Source organism: Marmota marmota, unplaced genomic scaffold, assembly GCF_001458135.2.
Source record: "Marmota marmota marmota unplaced genomic scaffold, marMar, whole genome shotgun sequence".
Classification (NCBI taxonomy): domain Eukaryota; kingdom Metazoa; phylum Chordata; class Mammalia; order Rodentia; family Sciuridae; genus Marmota; species Marmota marmota.
The window spans coordinates 6,105,953-6,128,703 of record NW_026000185.1 but is presented as its reverse complement, the minus strand read 5'-3'; the positions used below and the strand labels follow the sequence as shown (position 1 = coordinate 6,128,703).

The 22,751-nt window shown below is 44.1% G+C and overlaps 2 protein-coding genes and 1 long non-coding RNA gene across 4 annotated transcripts in view; 2 read left to right on the top strand and 1 right to left on the bottom strand.

Moving 5' to 3' along the window:
• Window positions 1-1,746, bottom strand: part of Znf597 (zinc finger protein 597) — a 42,681-nt gene extending 40,935 nt beyond the window's left edge. Inside the window, exons 1-2 of one of the 2 annotated variants that reach the window (XM_048789270.1) lie at window positions 1,423-1,746; window positions 514-637 (exon numbers count right to left, since the gene is read on the bottom strand). In XM_048789270.1, coding sequence (XP_048645227.1) covers window positions 514-637; window positions 1,423-1,455 — 157 coding nt within the window. In that variant the 5' untranslated portion in view covers window positions 1,456-1,746. Of the gene's footprint in view, window positions 1-513; window positions 642-1,422 lie in introns of those variants that run through there. The other variant, XR_007342618.1, reaches the window with a different exon arrangement.
• A 77-nt stretch (window positions 1,747-1,823) lies between these two features.
• Window positions 1,824-9,698, top strand: LOC125612307. Its single transcript, XR_007342619.1, has 3 exons — window positions 1,824-2,080; window positions 6,835-6,992; window positions 9,076-9,698. It is a non-coding gene; the product is annotated as an uncharacterized LOC125612307 (long non-coding RNA).
• A 5,001-nt stretch (window positions 9,699-14,699) lies between these two features.
• Window positions 14,700-22,751, top strand: part of Naa60 (N-alpha-acetyltransferase 60, NatF catalytic subunit) — an 18,654-nt gene continuing 10,602 nt past the window's right edge. The window contains exon 1 of the mRNA XM_015490815.2: window positions 14,700-14,722. The gene's annotated coding sequence lies outside the window, so the exon portion shown is untranslated. The remainder of the gene's footprint in view (window positions 14,723-22,751) is intronic.

Here is a 22,751-nt window from a genome sequence, read left to right as displayed (position 1 = left end):
CATATGTTCAAGAAGGTAAGGAAAAACACAAACATGATAATGAGAGAAATGGAAGATATAAAACGTAAGTTCTGGGATAGTTTAGACACTCAACCCAGTTCAGAGGTAAAATATACTCACGCATAGGAATACTGCAAAGATCCCCCTTGGATGAGAAAGGCATAGCACCCCCTTAAGAGCAAATCACTTTTCCATCTTTAGCAAATGACAATAATTTATAGTAATGGGGTTTCCCAAGTGCAACTGTAAATTGACTGCAACAAATATTAGGGAAGATTACCAGGAATTGCCATGTGTTGTGTGAAACCACAGGTACTATACTAGACTGGATGTCTGTCTCTCAAAAATCATCCTACACTTTGAAACTTGTTCCTTCATGCAAGTTTTCACCACATCTGTATAAATCATTCAGCAACAGGTCCTGCACCACCATATCAACATGTGGACAAGAAATGAAATCCTCATCCTAGAATTAACAAAAGTCCGAAAATGCAGGAAAAACAATTGCCTTACCCATCAAAGCCACATCTTCGAAACACTCCTGTTTGATTTCTTTTTTGATTTTCTGGGCAGGGTGCAGGCTCACACATTCCTCTTGACAAAAATACACAGCTAGGTCGTCATACAGGGTTGATCCCTGAAACAACATGAGAACCCATCTCAATACAAGAGTGTAGTGGGTCAGCCCCTCAGTCTAGGGAGGTAGAGAATAGCTAAAATCATCAGATGCAAGGGGTAAAAGGGTTTGGCCTAAAAGGTTTCCCAGTGCTAGGATGGGATATAAACAGGGTCTAGGAGTGGGGTTGGAGTTAGGAAGGAGAGAGTAAATATGGACATAAATTTTGAGGCAGTGACTTAAGGGTCGAGAAAGTATGTTGTGAGAATGATGGAGTCTCCCCTTCATTTAGAATGGATACTGTAAGAGAAAGAAGATTGGCCAACCAAGGAAGACTCACGAGAGAGGTTTTAAAGTTCTCCCAATATCCTTTCCTTTGCTGGTCTCTCTCTTCCTTCCCCATGGCACTCATTGCTCAGCTCCTTCCATCACTACATCCAGGCCCACTACTCCTCCTCTACGTTTACAGAATTTTGCTGTGATTAGGAATCAGCTGGGCATTATCATTATTGAACGAGTGTGGAGTGAAGCCTAGAAATTTGCCATTTCCAGAGGCATTCCAGAAAGACACTGACAAACGGCTACAAACCCCTCCCAAAGGCTCTGCTCCCTAGCTGGTGGTTCTGAAAAGAATTTGGTAAACCACTTCTCATCTGTGACCGGTCTAGGAACGAAGGGCGAAGGGCTATTCGGGAATCGGGCATCCTCCCATCACTACAGGTGTACCTAGCCTTTCTCTGAGGAGGTCAGGCGGAGGCCGGAAAATAACCACTGAACTTGGATGGGAAAAAGGTAGCTCGTCTCACCTGGGCGTCGGATGACGCGAGCGCAGACGCCATCTGCAGAGTGGGGGGCACCTCCAGCAATCGCTTCGGGGACGTCAGACAAAGCTTCGAATAGAAACAAAGGTCCCTGGAGGGGCCCACTCGGCGGCCAAGTTCCTCGTGCCCGCAGCCTCCCTCAAGCTCCCTTGAAAACCAGGGCCGACTACTCCTCTCCCGGGTGCAGCCTCGAAACGGGCCCACTCAGCTCCGGAGCAGAGAGGCTCGCCCTACCCCGGCCGAAGCAGCAGGAAGCCACGCCCAATCGAGACGCGACGACCAAAGACTGTGCCCCCGCAAAACTCCCACGCTCCCATGCTCCCCCACGCAGGCGCCGAAGGGAGCCTTTGGAAGATGCGCGCTGCAGCACCTCCCCTCCCCTCCATCCCGCGCTGTGATTGACCAGTATTTTCCGAGGGGGCGGATCCTCTTCTGAGTAGACCAATCGAGCAGCTAAACTGAGGCCAGGAAGAGTGGGGCAAGTGGGAGACGTAGATGCTCCTGCGTTTCTACCAGTAGGTATTTCCGGTTCCGCTGGTGGGGTCTCCCCGGTGAGCTCCAGGCCTGCTGACCCTGAGAGATGTGATGTTTCCTAGAAGGAAAGAGCGAACACAGGAAGACTCCGAGACTCGAAAGACAGTCGGTAATGAGATCTGGGAGCGGCCAGCAGGGCCTTGTGTGCCTCAAGTGCGGGTCTGGCCGGGGCCAGGGAATGCAGCCAGGGGCCGGCCTAGTCGCAGTTGGAGCAGTGTGCGGTCTTCGGTTGGTTATGGGGCCATGGGATGTAGAGTGGTCTTCCTGGCTCACAAGGTTCAGTTCAGGGTAGGCCAGGTCGCTGGTCCCCACTGCACTGTAACCTGCAGCTGTAGCCCAACCAAGTGACTCAAAGCCACGGTGGACCTTAGGCAGGAGTAGAGCCTCTGGTTTTCTGCACAGGATATCGATCCACTCCTCATACCTCCCATTCAACCCTTTCCAGTGCCAGACGTGTCCCATATGATTGACACTGGGTGCTGTGGTTAGAAACTTAAGTTAGAAAATCGAGCCCTTTCCCAAACTCTGCCAATGATTGCTTCATTCATCTCGACCAATTTGTAACTTGGCTTTCCTTAGCTTTTTAAAAATTTTACTCTTTGCTCTGAACAAAGAGCTAAGAATGTCTGTTATCAATAACTTAGAGGGCAATTTCAAAAGTAAGATAATGTAAGTAAAAGGAATTGTAAGTTTATGAAGGTGTTTCAGGGGACAAAAAAAAAAAGGAAAGAAAAAAACAAGAATGATAGGTACCATAAAAATTCTAAGTGAATCTTAGCACAATGTCTTATTCTAGTACCAGATTACTTAGGGAATGATTGCATACTCATTAAAACAATATCACAAGAGTTGACAAGTAGCAGGATTTAGTGGAATATCAAATAGGATAATTTCAGCTGCAAGTAACAGAAAGCCCAACAAAATGATGTTCAAAGATAGGACAGTTGATTAATTTACTGGCTCAGTGACAGCATCAAAGTCCCAATGCCTCCATATTTCTTCTCTGTCATTCTTAGCCTGTTAGTGAAAGTGACAATGCAACCCAGATAATGTACACAGACATGTATTGTGAAATGTATTCCTCATAAGCCAGTAATTTTCAAGGTAAAAAGACCATCATAATTTGGTTTAGTATATCAGCTTCATGCCCTGGCATCAGAAGCAGGACCCAGACTTCCCTGACCATCTACCTGTACAAAATCAGGGCTCTATTAGAAAACAAAAGGAAGTAGGACAGATAGCTAATAGTTAACATATTACTAATGACATCTATTGACAGCTAGGAAAAAAATTTTGTGGAAATGGGTCACAAAAGGGTAGCGGAGGGCCCCAGGAGAAGGAGAAAGGTGCTTCAAGGACAGATGGAGGAATAAGAACAAACTCCCCTATAACATAGATCAGTCGAAAGCATATATGAAGAAGAGCAGACAGCCTGATATATGGAGGACTAAACTACAGGTATCTTCATTATGTAGTCATCTTTCTCCTCTTCACTTATGCTTAATGCTTTTTTTTCAGGGATGCCTTATTTGGGGGCTCAGAATCTTCTAATCTGGATTTGCAGCTGTGTATATTATCTGGATTGCATTGTCACTTTCACTAATAGGCTAAGAATGACAGAGAAGGGTCTGGGGATGTGGCTCAAGTGGTAGCACGTTCGCCTGGCATGCGCGAGGCACTGGGTTCAATCCTCAGCACCACATAAAAATAAAAAATAAAGATATTGTGTCCACCTAAAACTAAAAAATAAATATAAAAAAAGAATGACAGGGAAGAAATATGGAAGCATTAGGACGTTGATGCTGTCACTGAGTCACTAAATTAACAGTAAGCTTGGATGTCTTTTGCCTTTGAACCCTATTCCCATTATTACAGAGAGATAAGCACAGTTTCTGATGACTAGATTTGAATCTTATAATATTAACTTGTTATATAAGAAGAAAAAGAGTTATTCCTGAAATGGGAGAAGAAACAAAATCTTCCCTAACCCTTCTAGCAGCAAACTACCAAAACTATAAATAAGTGGACAAATAAAGAGGAAACATGAAAGTTTGATGAGATAAAAAGCCTAAACTACATTAAGATTGAAAGAATAAGACTGAATTATATACCTAACTCAATTTTTTTAAATGGGAAATATTTGATTTTATATATATTATATGCTCAAATGATGTATTTTAACCATTAAAATTAAAAATCCACAACCTCATTTTAGAAGAGTCTTCATTTCCACCTTTAATATACCAAGAATAATAATAATAGTCTCTATGTATTGAAATGCTTTTGGTAGATGAACACCAGCTTTCTCTCATAAGATCACATTTTTTTTCATTAAAAATAACTTTTGCTGGGCACTTTGGTGCACATCTGTAATCCCAGCAGCTCAGGAAGCTGAGGCAGGAGGATTTCAAATTCAAAGCCAGCCTCAGCAATTTAATGAGGCCCTATGCAACTTAGTGAGACCCTTTCTCAAAATCAAAAATTAAAAGGGTTGGGATGTAGCTCAGTGGTTAAGCACCCATGGGTTCAATCCCCAGTATCCCCCCCAATTTTTTATTATTATAAAAGCAGTATGTGTGTGTTTTAGAAAGTTTGAAAATAGAAATAAGCAAAAACATTGTCAAAGCACCACATTCCTATCACGAAGAAATTACTGCTGTACATATTTTTATTTGATGAATTTCAAAATAATTTCCAGAATTAATTGCTCATTAGATTTGATATGGTTTCCATTCAGAGATAATACTGCTCTTTAGGGCCCACTATCTAAAATTAAGTACGTCTCTGGTTCTTAGGATATGTCTATTACTCATCAGAAATTGGCACAAGGCCTTCTCATGATGCACCAAAGGAGTATATGTAAACAAGATTATCTTCCTCACAACTTTAGAGAGGCTCTTCTCACAGGTGTCCAGAATACCCAACTGAACAGTAAAGAAAACATGTATTCTTGACTCCCAGTCTCTTATGGGAATGATGGCTGCACCTCATGCTTGCAAGTTTTACTTTTACCAAAAACAAGAAGCTTTCATGATTTCAAAACTAGGATTACCTCTAACTGGATAGGAATCTCTTCATCAGAGATGTGGTGCTATAAAATGTACCTCCAACATGTTAATGTCATTATTATAAATTAACTTTGCTGTGTCAATTCCAGCCAAATTGTTTTTCAGTTACTGAAGCCAGAGAAACTTCCATTTACAGATTCTAGACCTGCTGATACTGATTAATTTTTTTGACACAGTACCTTTATTTATTTATTTATTTGTTCGTTTGTTGGTTGTAGGTAGACACAATACCTTTATTTTATTTATTTATTTTTATGTGGTGCTGAGGATCAAACCCAGGGCCTCACACGTGCAAGGCGAGCACTCTGCCACTGAGCCACAACCCTAGCCCCCCTTTATTATTACTTTTATGTGTTGCTGAGTATTGAACCCATGCCTCACATGTGCTAGGCAAGCACTCTACCACTGAGCTACAGCCTGAGCTCCTGATTAAATTCTTGTTTAATAGAAGCTTCAAACAAAGACTTCTGGAGGATAATGGGACCCACAGAGAATGCAGGTTAGACACAATGAGGACAGAAAAGAAATGACAGGATGGGTAGTCGGTTAGAGACTACATGTTTAAGTTATTGCCCCCCCCCCCAAAAGGGTTCATCAAATTAAGACTTCTGAGATCCACTAGCCTAGGAGTTACAGAGATGGGATGGCCAGGAGTAAAATGATGGCCTTGCCTCTGATGGCTGGGCATAGTGGTGCATGCCTTTAATTCCAGTGACTGGTGACTGGGGAGGCTGAGGCTGGAGGATCACAAGTTCAAGGACAGCCTGGGCAGAGTAGTGGGACCCTAACTCAAAAAAGGGCTGTGGATGTTGCTCAATGGTACAATGCTCCTGGGTTCAATCCTCAGTACCCTGCCTCCCCCATATACACACACGAAGAAGACTTTTTAAAATTATATTATTGTATTTTAATACCTTTTTTTATTTTTATGTGGTGCTGTGGATCCAACCCAGTACTCTACCACTGAGGTACAACCACAGCCCCCAAAAGATTGTTTTTTACCTTGAAGGATGAGGCATGGATCCAGACTTAGTAGGGAAAAGAGTTTCAGGAAAGGACTCAAAGCCTTCTCTGTCCTGTTTGGAATGTTGCCATTGTATTCAGAGGAAACTTATGTGAAATCCATTTTGACCTGTCAATAAATACTTTTAAAAGTATTACTACTGAATGATTCAGGGGGGTATAGTAAAATAAAGGCTTTCACTTAATTCATAGGAGGGTAAATGAGTATATTCTTTTTTTAAGTAAAATAGAGTATTCCAGTCACTCTAACTGTATGCAAATAAATATTTAGTTTAAGCAATAGTCCCTTGTGAGTCTAATTAGTAAGCCCAGTTTTAGAGTACACTGACAGATAAATGGAGAAGCAGACCTTCTGAGACAGGAACTATGTAGCCGCATGGTCCTTTTCTTTCTCTGTTTTGGTTCTAATTGCAAGTAGTCTCATCCTTGATTATCCATCTTATACACATGCATTATTTCACACCAAGGGAGAATTTCCAGATATTTTGGAAACCCCAAATATTTTTTTCTTGTTTGTCCTGGTTTTGATCTATGCGGATACTAATAAAACCCTTAGAACCATCCACTCTATTTCATGCCAATCTCATGTAATCTTTCCACTTTCCTGGGAGTGCCCCAAGGATGGTCAAGAGCCCTTTCAGGCAGAACAAGTACTGATTAACAAGCTGCAGAGCTTGCCATGAAGTGACTTATTTTGTTTTTTCTCCTGGACACTAGGAAAGAGATCTTCCTGTAAAGGCTGCTTTTGCAACCTTGTGAACTTTCCTCCTAGGTAAGTCAGGAAAGTTATGGTTCGTGGCTTTAGTGAAGAACCGGTCCTTTCTAATAAAGAATCCATTTGTTTCTTGATTTTCATCCTTCGTGGTGGGCACTCAGAGCTGCCACTTTGGAGAGGAGCTTCATTCATCCTGTGTGCCGTAAAGGCCTTAGGTGAGTATTTCATTGTAAGATGCGGACAATACCTATCTTTCAGAGTTGTTGAGGAAGGAAAAGAGAACTTACCAGAAGGACTATAACAGTGTGTGGCACATAGCAGACACAGTAAATCTATATTTACTCATTCCATTCTAGATATTGCACAGTTGTTTGCAATCATCTGCATTGAAATCCTGATCAAACTATCAGTTAATCACACAAGGCAGAGTGTTTCCTGGTCACCATTTGAATACCCACAATGCCTGGCCTTCTTTAAGTGAGGAAAAAAGAGAATTTAATTTCAAAGTTTGGCCCTCATCTCATATTTGCTTTTTATTTATGAAAATATAGTGCTTGTCCATGTAAATATCTCTGAAAGAATGCCAGGAACTAACCTTAGTTCCCTGGAGAACTCTGGTACTCAGAAACAGAGGGAAATATTTCTCACCTTGAATCCTTTTGTCCTTTTAAAAAATTTACCATAGGCATGTATTACCTCAAAAAAGTGTTTAATGTCAGAAAATCTCCCCAAGTTAAACCAAACTAAAAATATCTTGTTAGACACATTTGTAAAAATGTATTATGTAAAGGTGAAATATACTTTATAAAAATTGAAAAAAATGATCAAACAGACTAAGAAATACACATGAAAACAATGACATCTTTGTAATTTCAATTGCAGAGAGGTAAAGAATAGTATCCCAGGGCAAGGGAGGGAGAAGGGGAGGTTCACCCAATTGGACAGGGCAGAGTGCCAGGAAAGGAGGAGGAAAGGGAATGGGAAAGACAATAGAATGAATGGGACATAACTTTCCTGTGTTCACATATGAATACATGACCAGTGTAACTCCACATCATGTACAAGATGGAATAAGTTACTTACTTACACAAAAATGGAAACTTATACTCCTTGTATATACAATATGTCAAAATACATTCTACTGTCATGTATAACTAAAAAAATCAATTTAAAAAATTTTAATACAGTGCAAAAAATAAAAAAGAATAGTTTCCCATGTTGGCAGGGGTGTGGACTGTTTGTCTTGGTGTAGCAAGTGTAGAGTCTTCTTGCTATGACAACACATTAGTAAAAACCTTTTTGGCAGGCATTCTGTGATTTGTTTCCAAAGTTAAAATGTGGTTAATTAAAATTATTTTAACCAACATTCTAGGAATTTTTCCTACAGAAGTACAGATGGTCCCCAACTTACTATGGTTCAGCTTAATGATTTTCCAGCTTTACAATGATGCAAAAGCAATACACATTAGGTGGAAACCACTCTTCAAATCTTGATCTTTTCCCAGGATAGCAATATGTGGTACAATACTCTCAAGATGGTGGGAGGGACTAGGGAAGAATAGAAGTTCATTGGATTAGACAAAGGGGAATGAAGGGAAGGAAGGATGGGAATAGGAAAAAGAATGAATTGGACATAATTTTCCTATGTTCATATATGAATGCAAGACCAGTGAAATTCTACATCATGTACAACCACAAGAATGGGAGCTCAATTAGAATAAGTTATATTCCATGTATGTATAATATGTCAAGATGCACTCTACTGTCACGTATATCTAAAAAGAACAAATTTTAAAAGTTGAGGAAAAAAAGATGTTGGGCAATGAAAGCTGTCACAAGCCACAGCACCCAGTCAGTCATGTGATCAGGAGAATTAGCAACCAATGTGCTACAAGTATTCAATATTGCCAACATTTTTGTGGACATAGGTATTCAATAAATTACATGAGATAGTCAATATTATAAATAGGTTTTGTGTTAGAAGATCTTACCAAACTATGGACTAATGTAACTGTTCTGAGCATATTTAAGGTAGGCTAGGCTAAACTACGATGTTCGGTGGATAAGAAGTGTTAAATGCAGTTTTGACTTAATATTTTCAACTTATGGGGCTGGGGATATAGCTCAGTTAGTAGAGTGCTTGCCTAGCATACACAAGGCCCTGGGTTCTAATCCCCAGCACCATATTTAAAAAATATATATCTGAACAGATCTCTCTCTCTCTCTCTCTCTCTCTCTCTCTCTCCCCCCCCTCCCTCCTCCCCTTGCTTTCCCTCTCTCCTTCATGCAATGCCTCAGTCTCTTTCCTCCACCACCACATTCTTCCACCATGATGTTCTGCCTCACCTTGAGCCCTGAGGAATGGAGCCAGCCTTCTATGGACTGAGACCTCTGAAACCATGAGCCCTCAACTTATGGTGGATTTTTTTCAGGACATAATCCCATTGTGAGTTGAAAACATCTGTAATCAAAAAGTGTACAGGTGGGGCTGGGGTTGTGGGTCAGTGGTAGAGCACTTGCCTAGCATGTGTGAGGCACTGGGTTCAATCCTCAGCACCACATAAAAATAAGTAAATAAAAGTAATTGTGTCCATCTACAACAACAACAAAAAAAAGTGTTCAGGTGTGTGTACATGTTTGTGAACTGCAGTATTGTTTACCACCTGAATGTCCAGGTGTTGGTGGGGACTGGATTGCCAGTCCTTGCTGTCCTCCCTCCCCAGCTATAAGTCATCTTACTGACCACTCTTTCCAAATAGAGCAAGGGGTCATAGGTGGGTCGTATCCAGAGAAGGGAGGCTTTGGGATCACCCAGGCTTGGAATAAGAGCAAAACTGGACTTTGTTCCTATATGGGCCAGATAAGTGTATCAGGGTCATGAAAAACGGTGGGTGAACATTAAAGTACCTCATTTTTCTAGAGATTCTGGTCTTGGAGTGTCTTCAGAAGGGAAGGGCAGAGCTTGTCCATGCAGATGGTAGCTGGCTGCTCTCTTTAGGTCACAGGAACCTGATTACTTTCTTGTCTCCAAGGCTAGGTGAGAGCTTGGGAGCTGAGCACGCAGGAATCGGGGGCTTCCTTTTAAAGGCCCTGCTTGACAGCTTGATATGAGACCAGACCATGGGAGACTGCAGCTTTCCCCCACCAGTAGAACCTTTAGGTGTCTCTCTACTTGACCCAAGGCCAGAGGGTGAAATGGGCCATGAACAGCCAAGAGAAAAATAGTGATGTACCTGATAGTACACTTAGGGGCAGGGGAAGAAGAAACAACTTTCCAGAGAACTCCTGATGAAACGGAAATTCTAGAGGAGAGAGGTGGCAGCTCTGCCTAGACTTCACAACTGGATGAAATTCAGTTATAGCAAAACTTTCAGTTCAATAGATTAACTGAAGGAGAAGATGATCATTACAAAGCTAGTAATCTGTTGGATTAAGAAGTAGAATACAGCAGTGCAAAACCAAGAAGGCAGAGACTTGGAGGATGGATTAGAACTGTGCTCCCTATGATTAGATTGTTCCTGAAACAATCCCCATGACCAGGAGATGCCCCTCGTCCTCTCTTGCTTAGGCCAGGGTCATCTGAACTGTCACCAAGCCAAGGGAGAAAGGGTTGATCTTAATTGATTAAACCAGTGAGGGACCACTTTGAAACAGTGTGGGGCCAAGGCCACTCAGTGGGAGAGAGTGGAATATTTTCTTAGTAGCAACACATGGTGCCCAAGTTGTCCTGAGGATAATTGAGATCTTGTTTAAACACAAGGCTTGGCACATAGGAAGCCCTGGAGAAATTGTAATCATTTTCTCATTTGGGTTTAAAAAGAGTGTTCTCAAAGTTTGGATGTATATGCCAAGTTCATCTTATAGTGCAATACACAGAGCCCTGAAAATAACAATGTCCTCACTGTGCAATCACCTAGGGCATGCTTCTCAAATTTTAACATGCTTACCTTTCTTCACCTGGGGATCCTTTCGAATGCCAGTGCCTGAGCTAAATGCCCTTGGATTCAGTTGATCTGGATGAAGCCTGAGGTTCAGCAGTTTTAACAAATTCTAGGTCAGATTCTGAACCACAGCCCAGGCTGGGGTGCAAGGACCCAGGTCAGGTTTTGCCTCTCCTGTGTAACTGAAGGGGTTTACTACTGTTTCCATGTCCTAGCAAATGGGAGAGTGGAGAGTAGGCAGTTTTCTTTTTCTAACCCACCTTTTTACTTTGAAAATTTCAATATTCCTGAATATCTAAAAGAATAACGTAACCACCTATGCACCCTTCACCTAGCTTCACCAGTTAACATATCAGCAATGGCCTTTTAAGGATGTGACACAGAAGTTGCCAACCTCACTTTCCCTCTTGGTCACCAGTAAAAACTTTAGAACAGAGCCCGCCCTTCCTGCAAGGAAGGCTAAGTATAAGCTTATCTTAACAATGATTTGGCCTGCTGTAAGGAGTGGGATTTTATCACTACAAGAAGATACGACAGCCAAGTGTGGTGGTACATGCCAGTAATCCCAGTAACTGGGGAGACTCAGGCAGGGGGATCTCAAGTCCAAGACCAGCCTCAGCAACTTACAGAGACCCTGTCTCAGAATTTAAAAACAAAAAGGGCTTGGGGTGTAGCTCAGTGGTAAAGAAGTGCCCCTGGGTTCAATCCCCAATATAAAAAAAAAAAAAAAAAAAGCAAAAAACGAGACATGACAGATTAGAATTCCTTCGGATTTATTTTCTGAAAGAGGAAGAAGTATGGGACAATGGATTCCAGGGAATACTCTCCTAAACACTGGTTAGATGAATCCTGTAACCAATTGTCTTTTCATATTGGATTCTGAAAAGCTTGCAGTTAAAAGTGCGGACATATTTAAAAAGTAGGACTTCATAATGTGCATTTTATTACATGCCCACCCTCATTTTCCCTTTATTTTGCCATATTTGTGTGAATCTTATAATCAATCTTAATTTTTGTAACATGATTAACTAGAAATAATTCAGCAATAACACACACTAAATATAATCGAATGCTCAAAATGTCTTAAAGGGGTCCAAGCACTAACCACACCTGCTGCTAACAACAGCATATTTGTGGTGCTTAAAATGTAAGTCTACAGAGTTCTAAATAGTAGTATATGGATCTTCATCTGACCAAGTGATTTTCCAGCCTTTTGAAAAAGAATCTTACAGAAACTGTTACAAAAAGAAAACACAGGTTGCTATAAGGAGATCAAGATTCCGCTAGCTACTACATGGACAATAGACTTAACTATTCACTCTTGATCTAGTTAAGCCAAGTTAACTTTAAAACTTTAAAATCTTTAGGAACATTTTCCATCTCGAAATGTTTAAAAAAAAGTTTTAACATTTCTAAGTACATTTTTACAGTATTATGGGCACAAAAGTGTCTGCGATGACTTCAATCTCTTGGATAGTAATCAGATCCTTTGAGGTTATTCATTTCAACGCCTGGCCGTACGCAGCTTCTTGCTTCACCCTTTGGGTATGTGGAGCTCTGTCATTATTTGAAAGCAAGGTATGCGTTCCCGTAAAGTCTTTGCTCAGCACGTGTCCCCTAACAAGCTCTGGGTGAATTCCTCGATGAACCGCCGCAACCTGAGGCCACCTCGCGTCTGCTACTGCAAGCCACGACTTGCCGGAGGGCGCCGGCGCCGGGCTCCGCCCTACGCGCTTGCAGTTCACCACCGCCGCTCCTCCACCCCGCCGGCTTAAGGGGGACCTGCCCGCTCCCAAGATGGCGGCGCTGGCGTCAGGGGGCGGTGCCGCGCGGGGCGGGGTCCAATCGGCTTCCNTCTGGGGGCCAGCGCGTCCTCGTTGCTCGAGCGTCCAGCCCGCGGGCCGGTTCCAGTGGCGGCGAGAATTTGCGCCGGCCGAGAAGCGGGCGAGGGTTGCGGGTGGCCAGCCGTCGCCTGGGGTCATTTCCACGCCGGGCCCCAGGGCGAGTTGTCGCGGAATTTGAGAACTAAAAGGCGGTGCGCGGAGTCCCGCCCCCGGGGTCTTGGAGGCGGAGGGTCTGGCCCGCGCCTCTGGGTACTTGTTGCGCCGGGCTGATTGTTGGCAGACTTGTTGGCCCTCCGGTGGGCTTCTGAAAGCCCAGGGCTCTGCCTTGGTCCCCTCGCGACTTCCCTTCCCAGCCGTAGTTTTAACACTAAGACAAATGCTCGCCTTCCGGGGAGCTTACGGACCGGCCGTGCAGACCCTCCACCACCTCTACAAATTGGGCACTTGCCAGGGAGATGAGGGGATCTGTAGCTTGTGTGGTTTGCCCCCTGACAAAGTTGAGGGAAAGCTGTGGGCCTTCTGTGAACCTCCGACAAATAGCTGTGCCCTGCCTGGAGGTGAGACAAGGAGGTACTCTGCAATAAACATGAACTTTGGCTGCTTCCTTGATCTCTGTTCCCTTTGCCAAGTCCTTGAGCTGGGTGAGCTTTTGTGCCACTCTTGTCACTCATTGGTCCTGAAAGAAAAGAGTAACAGCCCAACAGAGTGACACTCCAAGATGTACCAAATCCCTGGAGAGGTGGTTTCCTGTTACAGAGATTTTCCCTTCTATCAAAACATCTAAAACATAAAACCGGTAGATGACGCATATCTGACAGAGCAGGGCAAGTTGTGTGGCTCAAAATGCAAATCTTGTATGACACTGTGAAGTCCAGGGGAGTTGTAGAAGTTCTGTGGTGGTATTTCTGACTGGACAGGAAGAGGGTCACCTTCAGTATTGTTGAGTTAAAAGGGGCCCGGAGCAAAAACAGGTGTAGATACTCATCTGTGTGCATACATCAGTGAATTGGCCTAAGCTATAAAAGAGCAGATGGGAAAATCAAGCAGAAGAAAATCAAGGGCTATCTTTCCAGACCAACAGATTGATCACAACAGAGAACATAGGTCTTCATCCTCCTCTTGTAGAATTTTGTACCCATCAGAAATAAGGTGCAAATCAGCCCTCTGAGATTGTGGCATTCATGGACCCCTCCACTGGGCTGTGGTTTGCTGGAATTTCATCTCACAGAGATAGCAGATGTGCTAGATTTGTATTGCAAAGTCAGGCATGATCTGGTGTCAACACGCCAACATAAAGCATTGTTTATTTTCTTTCTTTTTTTTTTTTTTTTAAGGTCTATATGTGTCCAATCTTTAGCCTCTCCCAGTTGTAATTTGAAGTGACTTTATCACCCCCTTTGTTTTAACCACACCCACGCACAGCGTGGGGAGTAACTAAAGATGTGACTTGTCCAAGTTGCTTAGCAACAGCATGCTTCTGACTGGAATGGAAGAAAACTCCTGGATGTCAGGAGATTTGAAAATAAAAGATAGACCTGAAGCAAGACCAGGAAGGGTGCTGGTGTTCATGACCTGGAGGTCACAGTGTGCTGATGACTTGGTGCCTCAGTGTACCTCTTAGCAACATTGTGGCATCTGGCAGCCTAAGAATTGTTTAGATCACATAGATATAGAATCCTTACCTTGCAGTCACAGGACACACATGTAGACAAAGTCTTCAGAGCAGTTCAGAGCAGTGACTGTCTTTGCTTGACCAAAATGGGCCAGAGGTCCCACTTCTTGGTAACAGCTCTCCCCATTGAGTTGAATGTGTCTGCTTATCAGGCATGTCTTCTCTTAAATGGTGACTGCAGATCTACATTTGATATCCATTATTGCCTCATCATCCCCTGCAAGGAACTCACAAAACCCTCATGGCGGTTTTGACACCTGTGTTTCTCCTTTGCAGAAAGCAAGGCTGGGGTGTGGACTCTGTACTGAAGTGTATGTTGCTGGAACTGCTTTCAAGCCACATGCTGGTCTGCAGAGTGAAGCTGGAAAAGCTGGCTCTTTTAGGCTAAGTTCAAATGCTGACTGTGATTCAGAAAGGGTTGTATATGCCTTTGGTACTCCAGAGTTGGGCCTCCTTCACTGCAGTCACTCTTTTCAGCATGGCCTCTGGTAAGAGCTAGCAGAGCAAGCAGTTCAGGGCCTGTCAGGAGCCCAGCAATCACATTGCTGATTTTAAAATGTCCTGTATGTTTGACCCAGACACACACGAAAGAGTTCATACTCTGCTGGGCACAGCAGAGTATGTGAAGTGCTTGTGAAGAAGGGGTCTGAATGTGGAGCCAAGGCTTTCTGCAGGAAGTGGTTTGGGGTCCAGGTCAGTGTCGACCGGTGGTGCTTAATGCAGCTGGAATGCCCCAGTGTGGAAGCTGGCAGGAGAAGGACAGTCACCCTGAGGTAGCCACAGCTCTGAGCCAGGGGAGAGACAACAAATGAAGATCAGTTCCCTCATGTCTCTTTACCTCAGTCAGGATCTATGTGGCCAGGAGGAGCCAAACATACCAAAAATGATGGTGAAAGCAATCATGAGTGTGACAGCATAGATATTTCAAATGTCTCTTCAAATTATAAGGAGAATGACTACTTATTTTGCCCTAAAATAGACTTTCAGTTCTGGCTTTTAAATCTGGTGCCCTTGGAATAGCATGGCATTTGGGGCACTGATGCCAGAAATAAACATTCTAAACAGATTCAAAGTTCCAGCAAAGTAAAGATGTGGTCTTGGATAGGGACACGTAACAAATGTTGGAGAAAGTCCTTGTTCCTTTTGCTTTTATAGAAAGACAAAAGAAAGGTATTCTGTCATCTTTAGCAAAGCACATTTAAAAAAAAAATATTCTTCCAGCTCTATTTTTTGTGATATAATTATTGTTATTAAAATCAATGAAGTTCTTCTTTTTTGTTTATTCCTGAAGTAGGATCCATTAGGCAGCAAAGTATTGACATTTGAGCCCAGCTTGAAAATAACTGTTAGAAGAAAGCAATACCACTTTATAAAACAGCAGGTAGGTAGTATTTCCTTAAGTACTGAAAAGGACTCTTCTGGAAAATATTGATGCAGCACTATTTTCATCATTCCTTTGGCATTCGTGGATTGCCCTTAGATACTTTTCCCATGCTTGTTTTTCTAGAAGGTGCTTGTTCCACTGCCCTTGTAACCTGTTTGGGGATGATTCACTCCTGTTTTTTGTAGCATTCAGCACATCTCGCCAGTCAGACATTTGCTGATCCTCTTTAACCCAGAGTTTCAGATTACTTTGCTTACCCTCAGGACGCCCCATATAGCCTTTTACTAAAGTCTGCATGCAGAAAAGGGCACTGTCTCCCCAGGCAGCATGGCTTAGACACACCTGTGCAGCCTGCAGGCCCCTCACCAGGCAAGACTTTGCCTGTATCAAAACTATTTTTCTCATACAAACCACAAGAAATCTGTGACTATTATTATTTGGGGGGATGAGTACAAAATTCTTTATTGTTGCTTATGAATTATTTTTTTAAATATTTATTTTTTAGTTGTAGTTGGACACAGTACCTTTATTTCACTTATTTGTTTTTATGTGGTGCTGAGGATCGAACCCAGGGCCTTGCACATGTGAGGCGAGCACTCTACGGCTAAACCACAACCCCAGCCCTTGCTTATGAATTATTAACTTTACTATGAACACAGATTAATTTTACACTTTTATACTTTAAAAACGAAAGATTCCATTCTCCAAAAATAAGCCCTTTTGGAAATGGTTGTCTTAAAACGTCAAAATAATTTTTCCAGTTGGTCACAGGAACCCTGCTTGGCCACCCTATCTACAGACTCCTCTACAACTTGCAGTCTTGTTGAGAACTTTTATTTATGGCACCAGTATCCCAAGTGCCATGAAAGTCAGTGCTTAGTCTGTCCAGATCAGGGCACAGGGTTTAAAAGTCAGTGCTTAGTCTATTTTAGTATAATAGGTACTAGTTCTACTCATAATTTGAAGAGATGCTGTAAAATTTCCCAGTCACTACTAATTTTAAATATCCTATATGACTATTTTAACAAACCATCTAAAAGTATTTATTTATTTATTTGATGATAAAAACAACCCAAGATTGTTGCAGAAAACTAAGAGGGAAATGAGTGATAAGACACAAACATCTGCCATGATTCCAGAGACAAATTCAGACAGGAGTTTGAGTTCCTTTTGAATATCATTTTAGTTAGAAAAGTTAACCTCAGCTAACTATAACTGAGGTTATAGCTCAGTTGTAGAGTTCTTGAGTAGCATGCATGAGGCCCTGGGTTTGATTCCTCAACACCCAAAAGGAAAAAGAAAAAAATGATCAGAATCAAATAGTAATTTATGCCAAATCTGACCTAATTTCATATTTAACATGTATTTGATTCTGGAGGATCTTAAATGCAAACCCAGAAATGGAAATATTAAAAAAAGAAAGAGAGAGAGAGAGAAAGAAAGAAGGAAGGAAGGAAGGAAGGAAGGAAGGAAGGAAGAAAAAAACCACAATAACCCCCAGTAGAAATCGCAGCAAAAGAAGCAAAGAGTGATGGGCCCCAGCCCCCTGCACCTTGTTTTCTATGCCAGGAACGTGAAGCTTTCAGGCGACTTAGCCATGGTGTCTGGTTTTGGCTCCACACTTTCTGGCCCCCAGTCTCCCATTCTCTTCCTCCTGGGTCTTGTTCTCTCTGTTCTTCCTCTTTGTCTTTGTCATTCTGCAGTTCTGATGCTGACTGAGGGGGCATCAAAGGTGAATCATCATTCCTCCAATCTGACTTTAGGGCACAGTCTGGCCCTAAACTTCACTAGTGGAGACCCAGAGTGACTGGGGGATTTAGCTGGTTGGTGAACAGGAAAGCACTGCCAGCCCAGCCAGGCAGATGCACAACACAGGCAGAGGCATCTTCCGCCTGTTGTGACCCTGTGCACTTCAGGTGTGGTATTCAGGAAGGTGTGAGGGGATAGATTTCTTTGTCCCTGTGGGGGAAGAGTTTCCCTTTCCAGATCAGGTGACAGCAGTGTTTGCTGGTCTGCTGTTCACCATGGAACCCTCTAGCCAGAGCAGCAGTTTCTGTACTTAGGTCACGGTACAGGACAGCTCTGCAGCTCCCTGTGGGTGAGATTCCCACTGCCCACAGCTAATTCTCCAGTCCCCAGAGCAGGGCTTGACCTTCGATAAGTTAATAATGTTCACACTGGGTCACAGTATGAAGTGGAGGGAATGTTCCACCAGAGGAAGGACTGGGTCTGGACCTGGGACCTCGCCAGAATCATGTAGCGCTATTTTTAACAGAGGCATAAAGAACATGGGGCCAAACCTGCAGTTTAAGGGAACAGATCCATGAGGAGTTTTTTGTTTTGTTGTTTTTTGTGATACTGGGGATGAACCCGGCAGCCCTCTACCACTGAGCTATATGCTGAGTCCCCCTCTTTTATTTTCATTGTTTATTTTGGGACAGAGTCTTCTGAGTTGCCACAGCTTGCCTCAAACTTTTGATCCTCCTGCCTCAGCCTCCTGAGTGGCTGGGAAGTGTGTGCCACCAGGCCCAGCTCCTTGTGGTTTTGATAACCACAAGATAGGATGGAGCAGCTTCCCATCTCCCTTTCTCTAGCCCTTTCCCTTGACCCCTGCTTTCTGTTTGCTGATACCATTCCTTCATTTAGCTGGTCCTAAACAGAATTTTGAACAAACAGAATCCTCTGGTGTCATTAGTTACTGCTTAAAGATGTGTAATGGGGCCGACATTATGGCTCAATGGTAGAGCACTTGCATAGCATGCATGAGGCACTGCGTTTGATCCTTGGCACCACATAAAAATAAACAAAATAAAGTCATTGTGTCCATCTACAACTAAAAAAAATATTTTAAAAAATGTGTCTCAAATTATATGTGGTCAATATATGGGCTCTCCTGAGAGCATGAAGATTTGAGTAAGAGGCTGCTGTTCAGAAAAAGAGAGGTGGGTGTTTGTTTCTTGTCACCCTGCAAATGACTCATCTTCCTACTACACTGAAGTCTGGAAGAAGCCCAGGCTGCTGTGGAGACGGCTTGCTCCGCCAGGACAGCTGCTGTCGTGAACACAGGAGCTGTGAATGGTGCCTTTGCCTCCTCCACACTCCGCTTTTAGCCCTTCGCCTATCTCACTGCTGTGCAGGACAGTGTCCTGTGGCTGTCACTGGTGTGTTTTTCCTTTTCTCCTCCATCCGTCCTAAAGGCAAAAGCTTAACATTCACCATTGCGGGGTTTCCCAAGCCAGTGGACCTGTGTCTGCAGAATCTCACATTCCCAGGGGCCTTGTGGTCCAGCTCCTGTTGGTGGAGGAGCTTGTGCATCTTCCTTCATGCTTTGCTTGGGAGGAAACTTGGTGTGCCCAGGGTGAGGGCAAGGACGGTGCTTTGTCATGGAACAAAGGGACATGAGGATCTGAGAAAGAATGACCAAGAGAAGAGCTGCACAGAGTTTGGGGAGGGATTTTCCTGAGGGGAGGCTGCTGGGTCTCAAAGAGGGGCAGGGGCAGCTGGGATGGACTCCCATGAGCCACGTAGAAGTTGGTGAGTCTAAGAAGAGAATGAGGGAGGAAAGCAGGAGGCTGGCAGCAGGTCCTGGTATTAAAGGCCAAGGAGGCATCAGGGAGGCCTGTAAAGACGTTTCTTGCACAAGGATATCTACGGTCCCTTAGAGGGAATTTTGTGCAGCAGTGAAAATTGTAAAATGCAGGATGGGGGCCTGTGTGGATCAGGGAGGAAGGAGACGTAGAGCTGGCTGGGGCCTGTGTCATCTTCCCGGAAACTCGGAGGAAGGTGGTAGAATCCTCTTAGAGTCACAGGAAAGAAGCTGAAGCACAGAGCTGGAGAGCCATCCTGGGACTCATGGTTGCTGGGATTAGCCTGGGGAGCTGGGACTCTAGATTTCAGCAGGATCTGGAGCACAAGGGGCACAACATAGAAGGCATGTGGAGGGCCAGCCTGGCGCTGGCAAAGATGAGCCATGGTAAGAAAGAGAAGGAAGGCCCAGGTAGTGTGGCCATGCTGGCTGGACCCGATGGCTGCTCCAGAGGTTGAGGGTGGAGTCCAGTGCACCTCTCAAGCAGTTAAGAGAGCAGGATAAGCTTTCAAAATTCTGCTGATTCGTCTGGTAACAGAAGCAGCATCTCTGAAGAAGTGGGTGGCCCCTGTGGACTTGGGGGCAACAGGACTGGGCCTGCCAAGGAAAGCAAACTCCAGGAAATAGGGTTGCCCCCACCTTCTTACTCTGGGTGTGAGCGAAGTGCTTCTGTGTCACCAGGAAACCCTTCCTCCCTAAACTAGAACCTGCGGGATTCTATGTCCCTCGGATCCTGAATGCCCCAGCACTTTGCAGTGATGTGTGGCACAGGATGTGCCTGTGCCTGTGCCTGGGGATGTTGGGGTATCTTGCAGCTCTGTTTCCCTATGTGAGCCAAGCACATGGAAGCCCTGGGAAGTGGTGTTGGTGAAGGGGTGCCCTGCCTGGCTCTGCAAGTGGGGATGGTGACAAGTGGAGGTGCCAGCCTCTTCCTACTGCCACAAGACCTCAGGGAAAAGTGGCCTTCAGTCCTGTGACTGGAGGGATTATTTCAGTATGAAAGGGGTGAGGGGTGGTTTGCAAACAGCCTCACAAAATTGAGGTAGGAGGAGTGAGCAGTGAGGAAACCAGAGCCAGTTGGGTCCAGTTTCCAGCAGGGCGTGCTCTTCATTTGGGTCTTGGAAGATCCTTTGTCTGCCCCTCTTTGGATTGCTTCAGTCACCCATGTCCTGAAGACAAAGGGCCAGGACATCCAGGGAGAAACTCCCCAGCTCATGTTCTGCCTTCAAAAGTCAGGTGAATTTCTGATTCTCCTCTATACTATGTCTGCTTGTCATAGAAAATGTGTCTCAGGCCTTTTTAGGCAAACATACCAGAAGATGGCTCACATGTCTGTGACTTTGGTGCCCCCATCCCCCCAGCACAGCCATAGTACCCATTCCATTTAGAGGGCCTGAGACAGACAGTGCCAGTCTCCATCTCCCGGGGCCTCTGTGCTGACTTCTCTCTGCTGATCCCTTTACTGTAGCTGAGTCATTGAGATTCTTGGCTCTGTCTCGTAGTAACCTTAGAGCAGTGGGGCATAAGTATTTGTTGGAAAGTTCCAGATGGGCACATGAGGGTCCCCACAGGTGCCAGCACCAGAGTGTTGGTCATGTGAATGGCACATGAAGTCATCTAGGGCTCAAGCCTGGCTCTGCTCTAAGCCTTAGTCACTCTGTCTTTCCGGCATTGGTTGTGCTTCATCACCTGAGGAAAGCCTCTCAGGTGAATGGAACGCATAGTCATAGGCCCAGTGCACTGGTCCTGCGGGCTGCTGTGAGCCTGGAGAGTTCTTTGACCAAGCCCTGTGTCAGGAGATGGCTCAGGGGTGGGTTGGTTGGAACATTCTTTGCCATCTACTGAGGCTTTGGCCCTGCCATTTTTAGGGGCCCCACACTTACCTGGGTTAATTCACAGTTTTGTTTAGCATAGGAACTGGCTACCAACAGCATTGAGAGCCTGGGAGATGGATGTCCCTGCATGGGCAGACAGCATGGCCACCTGAGGTCAACCATGGCCCAGAAGAGAAGCTTCCTGTGTGGTCTCAGCCTGTCCAGATAGAGGTGTTTTGGTGTCTGTTCTCACTTATGTTCATAGGCACAGATCTCCCACAGAGCAGGTTGGGTGGCAACAGTGATCCTCACAGATTCAGGCCCCTGATCCCCAGAAATGGCTTGCCAGACCTGAAAAGAGGACCTGCTTAGTCAAAAGACCTCCTTTAACCAGCTCCAGCCCAAGGCCAGCCTTCCCACAAAAGGATGTGTGAGGTGGGAGCAGGGTGAGGAGACATGGGGCTGTAGCCCTGCCTCTGGGAGTCTTGGCCGCTAGATCAGCACAGACCCCTGGTCTAAAGGGAGGCTAGTAAACCACAGGCCAGTGGCCCGACATCTCCTCTCGTGGCACAGTGTGGCCAGCATCTCCCACCTCGTTGCTGCCAGTCAGATCAGACACTGTGATCACAGTGTTCTCCCTCCGTCGAATGTGACTTGTTTTTGTTTTTACACCAAGGCCTCTAAAGAATTGGTCTTTAGAAACATGGAAGTACTTTCAATAGGAATGGGAGAGTCTACAAAGTTGTGTGTCTCACAGCCTGTTTTTTCTTCAAAGTGGAACTGGGAAGAGCCTTGTCCCAAGAATACTAAGGAAAAAAATGTGTAAATCCCAGGACATAAGAGATTCTAGTTTACTATGGATTTCTCTCTTTTCTATCAGGCCTCAACAGAAATTTGTGTTTGTTTGTTTGCTTGTTTGTTTGTTTGTGGTGCTGGATTGAACCCAGGGCCTGTGCATGTGAGGCAAGCACTCTACCAACTGAGCTATGTCCCCAGCCCTCTCAACAAAATTTTTTAAAAAGCTTTTAAGTCATCATTGATGTTTGCATACACAGACAATGTCATGTACCATAGAGTTCAGCTTGTTTGGACAGGTGTGTATGGAGGTAATCATTACCACCACAATCAACGTACACTTGTATCCCCCAAGAAGTCATTCCCTGCCGCAGTCCGGCTGCAGCAAAATAACTGGGGGGGTGACGAATAACTTGTGTACGTTGATACAGCAAGAGTGGAAGCCGTTTATTGCAGGACAGGAGCAGTATTTATACATTCCACACAGCTTATCTAATTAGCATAAACTAGATACATCAGTCAACCAATAAGGAATCTCCACACTTAATGGCTCGCTTTTGTTACTTTTCAAACCACTCCCTCTGGCATTTTGCCAGGCACCATCCAGACTTGTTTATGAACTCTAACATTCCCCTGGCAAAATGCCAGGTGTTATTTTGACTTGTTTACAGACTCTAACATTTCCCCCTTTTGTTTAATTTAAATAACGACCATAGTGGTTTTTACAGAAACACCATAAATAACCTGCTACAAACAGAAAGGGAGGATACAAAATGCCACAATACCAAGCCAATTGATGGCTCCATGCAAGAAGCCCTTGGAAAAATTATACCAGCAATGACACCATTTGCAAAGATACAAAGAGTTACAATTTGTTGTAGATTACAGTTTGTTGTCTCAGTCCAGGTAAAGCAGTGTCTCAATAGATTAACTCACAG